The sequence below is a fragment of the Phacochoerus africanus genome, chromosome 2 (genome assembly GCF_016906955.1).
Source record: "Phacochoerus africanus isolate WHEZ1 chromosome 2, ROS_Pafr_v1, whole genome shotgun sequence".
NCBI classification, from domain to species: domain Eukaryota; kingdom Metazoa; phylum Chordata; class Mammalia; order Artiodactyla; family Suidae; genus Phacochoerus; species Phacochoerus africanus.
Genome location: NC_062545.1, coordinates 116,902,673 through 116,916,662, shown reverse-complemented (window position 1 = coordinate 116,916,662; position 13,990 = coordinate 116,902,673). Strand labels below are relative to the sequence as shown.

The 13,990-nt window shown below is 35.8% G+C and overlaps 1 protein-coding gene across 4 annotated transcripts in view; it reads left to right on the top strand.

Annotated features, from left to right (window-relative positions):
• The window catches only part of TCF12 (transcription factor 12), a 368,763-nt gene that overhangs the window by 153,166 nt on the left and 201,607 nt on the right, over positions 1 to 13,990 (top strand). The window contains exon 2 of one of the 4 annotated variants that reach the window (XM_047766269.1): positions 1,052 to 1,113. The exons of the other annotated variants lie outside the window; for them this stretch is intronic. Within the exon in view, the coding sequence (XP_047622225.1) occupies positions 1,066 to 1,113 (48 nt within the window). The 5' untranslated portion in view covers positions 1,052 to 1,065. The remainder of the gene's footprint in view (positions 1 to 1,051; positions 1,114 to 13,990) is intronic. 4 annotated transcript variants of the gene reach the window in all.

Genomic DNA, 13,990 nt, shown 5'->3' with positions numbered 1-13,990 from the left:
AAGAAATACAAGTCATATTTACCTAAGGAGTTAAATAAATTATAAAACTTAACTCTTTTAAGGCAGCACTGAGAAAATCTAATTAGGAAGCAAACCATTAATTACAAAAGTAATTTTGATTAACAATTAGATTATAAGAAAGAAAAATTACTTGGAGTAGTTAGGAAAGACTTAATAGAATAAGAGTTATTTGAGTATTGTAGGACAAGCCATATTTATAAAAGTAAGGTTGAAAAGAAGACAACTTGCTAAAAACGTAGAATGATGGGACCATAAGTTACAGAGGCAACAAAATCACCAAATTCAGTAAAGAGTAAATCACTTTGCTTTGTAGGTAATTGTGTGATAAGGCATATAATCTTTCTAGAGAAGAAATACAGTCTATCATTTGGGGAATAGAGAGCCAGTTAAAACCCAGACTTTGACACTGGGAATGGCACAAAGGGTTTTGTAAAGATTAATACATTCTTGTATGGAGGATGGCTCCAAAGTGAAAGGATGACAGGAAATTGGATGATCTGTTAAAATGTTACTACCGAGGTCCGCTTGGGATAAGACTTAGATTAGGATGATAGGATGAAGATCACAAAATAAAGAGGAGAGATGGAGAAAGGAAAAAGAAATTGGCACAGTAGGTGACTGAGGAGGATATAAAATCGTGGAGACTCACTTTGCCCGGAGAATGATGGCTCCTGAATTAAACTCCATGTTTTTACATAGGCTATCAGAAGTTAGCTGTGGTGGTGTTATACAACTACCAGGTTGTTTGATTTTGATAAATAGCTTCCCTTATAAATGGGAAAATCTAGTTGTGTGAATGAAAATAAATAAAATAGTTTTTTACTCATTGTCCCCCATTTGTTCAGCATTAATGAACAGTAAAGTTCTTTCTTCTAGAGCACTTAATTTCTCTAGATTGTTTATTGTTTGCTACTGTTTTATTTTTTAAGGGGAAAATGGTGTAGGTTTTAATAGCTACTAGGAGTTCAAATGCAATAATTAGAAAGGACACACAAATTTTGAAATAGTATTTTATGCCTCTTGATCTCAGGTACAAAACTCGAGATGAAGCAGTTAAATAGCAAAGCAAGACAGGAGGGACAGAGAATTAAAGTAAGTGTTTTCTATATATTGCATCTATGTTCCCATTAATCTCTGTTTTGTTATGTAACTGCTCCTTCTGAATGTTCTGAATGTGAAGAAAACTGTGGTTAAGAAAAGGATGTATTTTAAGGTTAGGTTCACATAAACCCATGAGAGAAAGTGTGGTCTATAAGTCTTGGTCATATTGAAAACAGCACCTGCCTATAAGTTTTAATCTTAATGTTTTTGGATAAGAAGAAAATTGGGCAAATATTTAAGATGGAAGACATCACGTAACTATTGGATTGTCTGCTTTTCCATGTTAAAGCAGCAAACCTATTTTTTCAGTTTAGCCATTCTTCCAGGAACAATGTCTGTTGAGATACTCTAACATAGATCTTTTGGAAGGAGCTTGCATGTCAGATTCTCGCCTCACTGTGAATTTCATTTTATTTCAAATGCCTGTGAAATAGCATCTTTATTCAGGATTGATCTTTACAATTCTCTCTTTTTAATCTTCTCAGTGTGAGTCTTTAAAATTAACAAGAAGTCAAAACATCTCTCTTATATCCCTTTTTGTAATTGTTGAGGACTGACTTTCCGATAGCTTTTTTATTTTCTGTAAACTTAGATGTTTCTTATTTACAAGAAAATAATGGAGGGTAGATTCTGGCAGATACATTTTTAGGCTGGCTTAGCCTATTTATATTAATAACAATATTTACAACCACCATTTATCATAATATAGTTTAAAACTTTTCACATGTTGCCTGTTTTAAGCTTTATACCAGCTCATCAAGAAGCCATTTTAGGAAGTTCCCTGGTGGCTCAGCAGGTTAAGGATCTGGCGTTGTTACTGCTGTGTCTCTGGTTACAGCTGTGGTGGGAGTTTGATCCCTGGCCTGGGAACCTCTGAATAATACTGTGGGTGCGGCCAAAAAAAAAAAAAGCCATTAAAAAAATCCCATCCATTTTAGAGGTGAGGCTCAGAGGAGGTAAATAACTTACCAGATATTAAACATCCAAGACCAGTAACCAGGCAGTATGATTCTCAGTTGCCATCCCTTTGTATCATGTCACACTTGCTAAAGTTTGGGACCCCAGAATAAAATAGTTGGTATTCCTGCTTGTCTAGGACATTAAGGACCATACTCTAGAATTCGTAAGATGATGCTACAATCATTATTTCTTATAGAAATATTCACATTTTATACATAAAAGTTTGCTTCCTGCTAAGACCACTCTGTTTGACCTTGGAAGACATAAGATAACCTAATTTCTGAGCCGCATATTTGTTATCTGCAAGGGATTTATCTCTTAAGAGGTTATGTGAGAATTAAATAGAAGAATAAAGTATTTAGCATGAATCTGTAATTTATTAAGAAGTCTGTAAGTGTTCCTCTTGTTACATTTGATCTCATGAAAAATTACAGATCTATCTTGACATAAAGCCATGTTAAGAATTTTGCAAGTCTTGGATGCTCCTTAGAGAAGCAGTTACTTTGAATTTCTGGAGTATATCTTGAACAAAATGAGGGACCTGTTGAGGTTTTTAAATGCTCATTAAGAGGTCCCATAAGTCAGGAAAAGTAAATTATGTTTATAAAATTCAAAACTATTGGAAAACTTCATTGCAGATGAAAAGATCTTGGGATTTGCAGATTATTGAGGAAAATAAAATTTGGCAACCCACATTCTTAATGAATGTAGATTCCTACTAATCTACATTTTTTTTTGCCTTTTTTTAGGGTCGCTCCTTCAGCATATGGAGGTTCACAGGCTAGGGGTCAAATTGGAGCTGCAGTTGCCAGCCTACACCATAGCAACAGCAACACAGGATCCGAGCCGCATCTGTGACCTACACCACAGCTCTCAGCAACGCTGGATCCTTAACCATTGAGCAAGGTCAGGGATAGAACCTGCGTCCTTATGGATACTAGTCAGATTCATTTCTGCTGAGCCACCACAGGCACTCTCTACATTCTTATGGCGAAATGTAGCTACTCAAAGAGGAGGTTTCACTTTCTCAAATCTGTTTGAAAAAACTCACAAAGTAGTGATGAGACCTCAGTGAGCTTATGTACATAATAGTCTTAGCACGATCAGTTAATGTTAGTCCCTTTTCTGATGTACTTTTGTTGTTAGAGTTTCTAACATTTTTATTCTGATAATAAGAAGCTTGGACTATTTTCCTTCAACATAATGCACAGATATTTAATCCTTTGTGCCCTCGGATGAAAATAATTATTTTCTTTTTTTTTTGTCTTTTTGCCTTTTTTTTAGGGCCACACCTGAGGCATTTGGAAGTTCCCAGGCTGGGGGTCTGATCAGAGGTGTAGCTGCCAGCCTACACCACAGCCACAGCAGTGTGGGATCCAAGCTGCATCTGTGACCTACACCACAGCTCGTGGCAATGCCAGATCCTTAACCCACTGATCAAGGCCAGGGATCGAACCTGCAACCTCATAGTTCCTAGTTGGATTCGTTTCTGCTGATCCATGATGGGAACTCCGAAAATAATTATTTTCATGTAGTCGTGTATCATAATCAGTGCTACTTTTTGCATGGAATAGACCATAATCTTGGTGTTTAGTATGGGAAATTATTTAGTGATTAAGCAGTGAAGTATCAGTTGTCCTGAACCAAATACCTTCTCTGCATTGGTGATGCCATGAGATCTCATTAAATTTTTGCTTTTCTGAGTTCCTACTTTATAAATTTTTTCTTGATTTTCCACTAACCCTACCTGGCTCTCTTAGATCACTTTTCCTCAGAACGTTTCTCCTCAGGTTGGGATCTTATAGTCTTATCTTGAGCGTCCATATTTTAGTTTGTGGGCTATTCACATGAAAATCCTTTTCTCTCCCACTTTTTCATTCATGAAGCATTTTATTGAGATTCCACTATATTCTAGTCACTGGCATTAGTTGGGCAAAACAGAAATGATCAGTTCAAGTTTCCTAGGCAAAAGGAGTGCTCATTCTCACAAGAAACACAGATTGTTAAAGCATAGAATGATAAAAATTATTAATAATTAAGGCCTAAGAAGAATAAAATCACAAAAATAGAAGCAATTCTTGATATAAAACCTCCAGAGCATACCAAGTGAAAACGACATTTTGTAATACAAATAACAAAGAACTTAAGCCTAGAGATTTCTTCCATTTGACAAGTGAACTTAGTCAATGAATTACCTACTCTCTACGTTAATTCCTAAAATGTAAAACAAAATTTTTGAACAAGATCACACTTTCTCAAACTGGGCTTAATAGGTTATTAATAAACAGTATGCGTATGCAGAGCTCCATGGTCCAATGTACTTATATATTACTGATTTCAAGAAAATTAGATTTCCTTGTTGGTGTTCAGTATCTCTGTTTTTAACATTATTGTAAATTATAAGTCTTTAAGAAAAAATAGAATATACTTCTGTTTTTTTTTTCATACCATAGTATCCTTTTGTATTACTTATGAATTGTTTGGCAGCTAGTAACAATCTCAAGAAATAGTAAATTTGGTAACTTACATACTTAACTATTAATTTAGGTCTGTGATCCATTGGGAGTTCATTTTTGGATAAGTGTGAAGTCAGGGTCAAAAATCCATATATTTATTTATACATTTTTTGCATAAGACTATCCAGTTTTGTTGGCACCATTTGTTAAAAAGATTGTCCTTTTCCCAGTTAAATTCCCCTGTCATTTCTGTTGAAAATCAATTAACTGTGTATGTAAGGATCAATTTCTTAACTTTCTGTTTTGTTCCATTGATTGTTTTCTTAGCTTTTACATCCATACCTCTATTGTCTCAATTACTATACCTTTCAAATAAATCTTTATATCAAGTAGTGTAAGTTTTCCAACCTAATTTATTGTGTTTTAAGATTGTTTTTCCTGTTCTAGTTACATTACATCTATGTTGAAAAATTTTAATCCAGCATTATCAATTCCTAGAAAATCTTGTGGGATTTTGATGGGGATTGCATTGAATCTCATCAGTTTATGGGGAATCAGTATTTTAACAGTGTCATATTTTCTGATCAGAAAATATGGTTTAACTCTCTTTTAAGTCTTTCAGTAATAGTTTATAATTTTCAGTGAACACATTGCACATCTTTCACTTAGTTTTTATCACTAAGTAATGTTTGATGATGTTATAGATTTCAGTTTCTGGTTGTGTCATATAAAAACTTATAATAGGTTTTGGAATGCTGACTTTGTATCCTGAACCTTCCTAACTCACTAACTATAGTAGCTTTTTTGTACATTACATGCTAGAGGATTTTCTATTTGGATAATAATAATTTAACTTTTTCTTTTCCAATATGGATTTTTTCTGCCTTATTGAATTGGTTATGATGTCTTATACAGTGTTAAACGGAAGTGATAAGACTGGATAGCTTTGCCCTGTTCCTGATGTTAGCAAAATAATCAGTCTTTCACCATTAAGCATGATATTAGTTATAGTGTCATTTATGTGTTTTATTGGATTGAGGAAGTTTTCTTTTATTCCTAACTTGTTGAGAGTATCGAAAATGGATGTTGGATTTTATTAAAACATTTTTTTGCATCTGTCAAGGTGGTCATATGGATTTTTTTTTTCTTTTCATGTGTTACTATGGGAATTGTATCGATTACTTAAAAAAATTTTTTTTGGCCGCACCTGCAGCATGCAGAAGTTCCTAGGCCAGGAATCAAACCCATGCCACAGCATTGACCTGAGCCACTGCAGTGCAGTGTGATTATATTTTTAAATTTTAAACCAGCCTTGCATTCCTGAGATAAATAGCACAGGGTTGTTATGTATTTTTCTTTTATATATTGTTTAATTCAGTTTGCTAAAATGTTAAATTTTATATTTGAGTCATTTTGATATGTAGGATTTTTCTTTTCTTGTACCCTCTGTCAGAATTTAGTATCACCATAACACTGGCCTCAAAGAATGAGTTGAGAAGTATTCCATTTTAATTTTTGGAGGAATTTATACAATATTAGTATTATTTCCCCCTTAAATACTTGAGTGAATTTACCAGTGAAGATGTGTTGGTCTGAAGTTTTCTTCAGAGGATGATTTTTATTTTTAATTTTATTAATAGATAAGGACTTTTCCATTTTTGTCCTTGAGTGATCTTTGTGTAGTTTAAGAAATACATCCATTTGACCATTTCATCTAAGTTGAATTTATTGGAATAAAGTTGGTCATAATAATTCATTGTTAGCTTTTAAATATTCATATTAGTTACATCTTCTTATGTTAACAAATTACTACAAACTTAATGGCTTAAAATAGTACACATTTATGGTCCCGCAGTTTCTGTGGGTGGGGAGGTAGGCATGGCTTAACTTGGTCTTCTACTTCAGGTCGTCTCACAAGGCTGTAAAGCAAAGTATTAGCCAGAACTAGAGTCCCATCTGAAAGACTGGGAAATTTGGGGATTAAGGATCAAAATTTCCTATTGCCTAGAAGCTGCCCTTGTATCTTGCTCTGAGCCTTTCCATCAAGGCAGCTTAGTTTTTTTTTTTATTATTACTCAAATGAATTTATCACATTTGTAGTTGTATAATGATAATAAAAATCTGATTTCACAGGATTTCCATCCCACAGCCCAAGCACATCTCCCCATCCCCCAAACTGTCTCCTCTGGAGACCATAAGTTTTTCAATGTCTGTGAGTCAGCATCTGTTCTGCAAAGAAGTTCACTCTGTCCTTTTTTCAGATTCCACATGTCAGTGAAAGCATTTGATGTTGATGTCTCATTGTATGGCTGACTTCACTTAGCATGATAGTTTCTAGGTCCATCCATGTTGATAGTTTCTAGGTCCATCCATGTTGCTAAAAATGCTGGTATTTTGTTCTTTTTAATGGCTGAGTAATATTCCATTGTGTATATGTACCACTTCTTCTTGATCCACTCCTCTGTCGATGGACATTTAGGTTGTTTCCATGTCTTGACTATTGTAAATAGTGCTGCAGTGAACATCGGAGTACATGTGTCTTTGCGAGTCGTGGTTTTCTCTGGATGGATGCCCAGGAGTGGGATTGCTGGATCAAATGGTAGTTCTATGTTTAGTTTTCTGAGGAATCTCCATACTGTTTTCCACAGTAGTGGCACCAATTTACAATCCCACCAACAGTGTACTAGGGTTCCTTTTTCTCTAGACCCTCTCCAGCACTTACTGTTTGTAGACTTTGTGATGATGGCCATTCTGGCTGGTGTAAGGTGGTACCATCATTCTCTCAGGGATCACTGTCTTGCACTGTTTGTGTTCCAGTGTCTCAAAATTTTTGCTTAATGTTTTTTTCTTTTTCTTTTTTTCACCATGAAGAAGTTCCCAGGCCAGGGATCAAACCTGCACCTAAGCTTTAACCAGAGCCACACCAGTGACAACTCTGGATTTTTAACCCACGGAGCCACCAGAGAACTCCTGTTTAATGTATTTTATTTAGGGGTGGGTGTGTGTGTGTGTGTGTGTGTGTGTGTCAAGTGCAAGGGTTAATCTGGTCTCTTGTTACTCTGTCTTGTCTGGAAGTGGAAGTACAGTTTTTAGCCAGGCTAATCTTACAAGGACTATGGATTTGCTTCATCACTAGGAGCCCTATGAGCAATACATCATGAATGAGTGGAGAAATGCAGCCAGTACTATTAGCTTTTCCTGCACAACACTGAAATTACTGGCTTATTTAAGAGATCTTTGGAATTTTGATACCCTGTTTCACGCCTGTGTAATTGCCTGCCTTCCTCCCAACTCTCCTCAAATATTTGTCTGCTGACACTTTGGAATCAAATCAAAGCCGAATATATGTTCTTTAATATAGTAAGGTTAGATTATCTGCCGCTGACAAGCTGTGTGATCTTAGGCCTTCCCCTTGACTTTCCCAAATAGTTTTTCCTCATCTCTGAAATAAGTCCTCTGTCTTAAGTAAATCATTTTCAACTAGGAATTCCAGATTCTGACAAGATGGTGGTAATGAGGGGTTCATGATTTATTTTAAAATATAGTAAATAGTCTAATCCAGTAGTTTACCTCGTGTGTTCCAGGGACCTCTCGGTATCTCTGAGACCTTTTAGAATGTTTTCAGGTTAAAACTGTTTTCTTAATACTGCTAAAACTTTTCTTGCCATTTCAGTATTATTATTTCCTGAGTATAATATGGAGTTTCCAAATGCTCCATAATACATGTCTGCTCTGACAGTATTGTGTTTTTTAAATTTCCCAGGGTTAATTTCTTGTAAATATCAGTGGATTATGGCTCACATAAGCAAAAGCTCTATGGCGTTCTCAATATTTTTTAAGAGAAATTTTTTTATACAGGAGGTCCTAAAACCAAGGGTTTCTGAGACCTTGAAAATGGCTGGCCCAGTGGAAATGATTCTCTATGTCTTTTATTGCCAGATTTCTTGGTGCTGGAAATTGGGAGGACAACAAAGTAGTGTCTAACATTAAGTCATCTGCTCTCATAGTTCCCAAGTTTAAATTAGTGCTATATGACTCTCTGACCTTAGGAAAGTTATTTAAATTCTCTAGGACAAAATTTCCTCTTTTATGAGATGGAGAAAATATGGTGTCAATATATAGTTTAAATCAACTGGTATAATGCATAAAAGCCCTTAACACAGTGCTAACATATAGTAGTCACTTAATAAAAGTTATATAGTTTAAATCAACTGGTATAATGCATAAAAGCCCTTAACACAGTGCTAACATATAGTAGTCACTTAATAAAAGTTAGCTATTATAATTCTTTTGCCACCAGAGGCATGGTTATTGACATTTTGTTTTCTGGTTAGCAACATGTTTCATTTTGCTTTAGGGCATTCTTAGCAACTCTTAATGCTATTTCTTCTGCCTGCCTGGCACTGCTTATTCTGCTTTGAAGCTGTACTGGTATATTTCCATCTTATAAACTATTCATACCCAGTCTAGGAAGTTTAACTTGGAAGTTGGCAGACAGACTGGGGCTTCTTTTAAAATTGCAATGGTCATGCTAGATGTCTCTTAGACTAACAGGGTATTTAATATTACTAATCAAAACTTTGGAAGCTATAATATGAAACATCTGAGGCTCAGACTTTGTACAAAAATTACTCAGTTTGTTAAAATATTTTCGCATATGATCTCTTCTTCCAAACTGTGCGGACCTTGAAGGTGAAGCCTGTTCCATTCATACTTGTTTCCTAGCACCTAGCACAGTGCCTGATACCAGTAGCAGTGATACTTATGTATACATATGCATTGTCATGCTTCCATATGCCTTTTTTTTTTTTTTGTAGTTGTTTTTTGCTTTTTAGGGCCATACTTGTGCAAGTCCTTCTAGTTAAGAGACTTTTCATTCTTTTTTCTTTTCTTTCTTTCTTTCTTTTTCTTTTTCTTTGTTTTTCTTTTTTTGTGGCCTCACTCAAGGCACATGGAAGTTCCATGCTGGGGGTCAAAATGGAGCTGCAGTTGCCAGCCTACACCACAGGCACAGCAACACAGGATCCAAGCTGCATCTGTGACCTACACCACAGCTTGAGGCAAGTCTGGATCCTTAGCCCACTGAGTGAGGCCAGGGATCAAACCCACAGCCTCATGAATACTAGTTGAGTTAATTATCTCTGAGCCAGTTATCTCTGAGCCATGATGGGAACTCCCAGTATGCACATTTTTCTCTTTAATTTAATGGTAAATGGATTAAAATGATATAAAGATAAAAAAAGAGATGGTTATAAATGAGAAAAATGAGAAGAAAGTCAGGATGGAATAGAGACAAGAAGATCCTCTCAAAAGTGTTGATAAACACACCTGGTGGCATCTATAGTAGAAGTCAGTATTACACACTGAAAACCTAATCACTCAGAGTTCCCCTTGTAGCGCAGTGGAAACGACTAGTATCCATGATGATGCAGGTTTGATTCCTGGCCTCGCTTAGTAAATTTGGGATCCAGCATTGCTGTGAGCTGTGATGTAGGTTGCAGACACGACTCAGATCCCATGTTGCTTTGGTGTAGGCCGGCAGCTGTAGCTTTGATTCGACCCCTAGCCTGGGAACTTCCACATGCCATGGGTGCAGCCCTAAAGAAAAAGAGAGAGCGAGCGAGAAGGAAAAGAAAGGGAGAAAGCAAGCAAGCAAGCAAACATAAGAATTCAAAGCAGACAGGCAGAAAAAAAACAAAACAGTTTAAGTTATTGCTATGAATGAAATTGTCACATTTGATCAAGTATATGATAGTTTTGTTTGTGCCTCTGTTAGCCTTAATGTCTAAGTAGCACATCTCCCAATCTCTCCTAGGAGGAATATAAAAAAAGACTGGTAATACTGTGAACTACTACTGACTATCAAAGGAATGCTCCTATTTTTCCAAGTATCTAAAAATTTTGTATGATGTGCAGATCATATTTAACTAATCTTATATATTTGTTAATACTTGAAAATTTGTACTCAGTGCAAATATTAAAACATTATCAATTTAGACTAAATGTCTAAATTACAGTACAGTCTTTTAAGGAAGTAACTGTCATTTTGACTTATAGTTTTGTGTATTAGCTAGAAGTATTCTAATGAAGTAAACCCACCTAAGTGCTTGTTAGTTTCATTTAACTATATAGCTAGAATACACATACACATATCAAAATTTTTCTCCAGTAATAGGTCAGATAGCTGTTTGATTAGGTACTAGGTGAAGTTTCTGGTTTGTGTTTTACTACCATGTTGCATGATGAATACTATCCTTATGCCATAGAATCATGGTCATGAAATGAGATGCTTCCACTGGGAAGCATTCAAAACTCTTTCCAACTGAGGGAAAAAGAGATTTACCACTACACCTCATGCTTACTCTAAGGTGCATGCTTTTTTTAGTGGATCGAAAATGGGGTGGAACTGTTTTTATTATATTAAATTTTTTCTGGAGTTTCTATTGTGGTTCAGCAGTAATGAACCCAACAAGGAATCATGAGGATGTGGGTTCTGTCCCTGGCTTTGCTCAGTGGGTTAAGGATCCAGCGTTGCCGTGAGCTGTGGTGTAGGTCACAGACGTGGCTCAGATCTGACATTGCTGAGGCTGTGGTGTAGGCCAGTGGCTGCATCTCTGATTCAAACCCTAGCCTGGGAACTTTCATATGCTGCTGGTGCAGCCCTAAAAAGCAAAAAATCAATCAGTATTTTTCCTGCCTTTTTTTATGAATTCACATAATTTAGCTAGATTAATGCATGTATGATAAGAGTAAATTCTGTTCCCTAGACACATGAATACCATAAAAGTCCCTCTTTGAGTGATTTGGTTTGCTTATATTCACATCTCATATGTATTTCTCAAACTGGTGAAGGAGTGCTCCCCCTCGGTGGTTAGGCAGCTGATGGAAGGGAAAGCTTCACTTAAAAGCAAGAAGGTTGACATTCATGCAAAAATGAGTAATGGGTCTTTATAAAGTGCCATGAAAATGGGACTGTAATGTATTTGGAATTTAAATCCTTTGATCTTCATAGCCGTAAAGGCTAATCTAGAAGAGAAAAGTTTCTTTAAATACATCCTTGAAATGTTAGCATATGGATAGGGAATACAGTGATTCTAAAGCTGCAGTTGTGGGATATTTACAGACAAATATATTTTTAAAATGCCTTTTCCCCCACCCCCATGTTCACAAGGAAGAAGCGATTTAACAGCCTATAGGCGTTTGGTTGCATATTTGAGTGTGCATGCATATTTTGGAATTTGTTCTTTACTTTTTTCCTTAAGAATTTTTAATGAGGCTATATTATTAAAATGTGGCTTTAAGTTTCTTATCTTACAGGGTGACGCAATGAAAAGCATTCATGTAAGAGATTAAGCAGAGGAGTTCCCGTCGTGGCGCAGTGGTTAACGAATCCGACTAGGAACCATGAGGTTGCAGGTTCGATCCCTGCCCTTGCTCAATGGGTTAAGAACCCAGCGTTGCCGTGAGCTGTGGTGTAGGTCGCAGATGTGGCTCGGATCCCTCGTTGCTGTGGTTGTGGCTGTGGCGTAGGCTGGCAGCTACAGCTCCTATTAGACCCCTAGCCTGGGAACCTCCATATGCCGCAGGTGCAGCTCTAGGAAAAAAAAGCAAAAAGACAAAAAAAAAAAGAGATTAAGCAGAGTATGTCTTATAAAGGGAAATTGCTAACCTTTCATATCTACTACTGTACACAGTGCTATAATGCTTCCTAGATATTAAAAAAAAGTGAACTAAATAAGGCTGTGCATTTCAAGAGGAAAGATCAGTGGGTTTTTTGTGTTTTTTTTGTTTTTAATTTAATTTTTATTTTATGTTGGAGTATTGTTGATTTATAATGTGTTAGTTTCAGGTATACAGCAAAGTGACTGAGTTATACATAATCATATATCCATTCTTTTTCTGATTCTTTTCCTTTTAAAATGCTTTTTTTTAACAAAACTAAAATTAGAAGCTTTTTCAAAAACATTTTAAGTGCTGTGTCAAACTAAAAAATTATAACAGTTAAAAATAAGGAATTGTTCAAAATCCAAGAAAAACTTGCTTTATTATTTCACTAAGCTACTCATTTAATATTGTACTCTGCTAAGAGAACCATGCTTAGTTTTCAGAAGCCCATTTATCATTAAAAATTCATCTCTAAAAATTAGGGTTTTTTTAATCAGATATACTGAGAGTATTTACACCTACTTCTCATATCTGATGGTGATGCCTTTCTGTTTTTCTAAGGAAGTCCTGACATCTCAGCTGCCAAGAATGCAGCAAGAAAAACTGTATGTATCAGAGAACAGGGGCACTACCTTCTTTTGGTAGTAAGTGGAAATAAAAATTTCTTTTTTTGCCCTTGCTTTGTTGGAGTATGCACATGATACCTGTGGTCCTTTGACCACATGAGTTTTGGAGATCTGGGACCTGAAGAAGGAGTTTTTTTTGTTTTTTGTTTTTTTTGGTTTTGTTTTTATTTTTGCAATTTTCAGTGCCTTACAACTAGGCCATTCAGATGCCCCCTTTAGTTTATTGGAGTGGAGTTACACAGTTTTTCCCTCTAGAATTTTTCTCTCCATTTTTTTATAATGAATATTAATTTCTAATTATAATTGCCAAATATTATCATAAATTCCATCTTACCTGGGCACTCAACTGCTAGTCCTAATGGTATAGAAATTTGCTTCCAAGTTTGTTGGGCTGTTTGCATTCTCTGTGGGAACTATGTTAGCATCACAGATGATTGCTGGAGTTTATTATCACTTCGGACAAGAGGAATGTTCTGCAGGAGGAATGAATGTCTGTATTTGATATCCACTTACCAAAGGAGATTTTCCATTTCCCATTTTGTTTACTTTTTCTCCATCAAAGTTCACAGGTTCAAAAAGGTCTCAAAAGCTGTTATGACTGCTTCCACTCTTGAGCACAACTAGCCATATTGGGTTGTTTAAAATTTGTTTTTTCCCCATTTTCCTGTTTCCATTCCTTTATCACCTATGAATTACTATTCAAAAAAATATATTTTCATTTCATGTGGCTCTAGCCTGATATTGGCCATTCAGTTCACAGTAATTCTGGGGAGGAACAATTATTTCTAGAGAGGCCATGGTGGGCTCTGGAGTCAGATGCCTGGATTTAAATTCTCATTCTGCTACTTAATGTTCGATATCAGGTGAATTATATAAATTTTCTGTGCCTGTTTCCTTATCTCTGACATGGGAATAATAGTTTATGAATAATAGTTCATGGGATTGTGAGGATTCGTACAGTTCATGGGGTTGTGAGAGTAGTGAGTAAAGCCCTTAACTCAAGTTCTGGCAAGTAGTATCATGAAATGTATGTTCATGCTATTGTTAATGTTAGCATAGAAAACCTTAAATTAGATAAATTGAATGAAGACTTGGTTATTCCTAGAAGGAATCACTGACCCTTCAACTATGGCATATTTACGTTCACCTTTAGGGAAATAA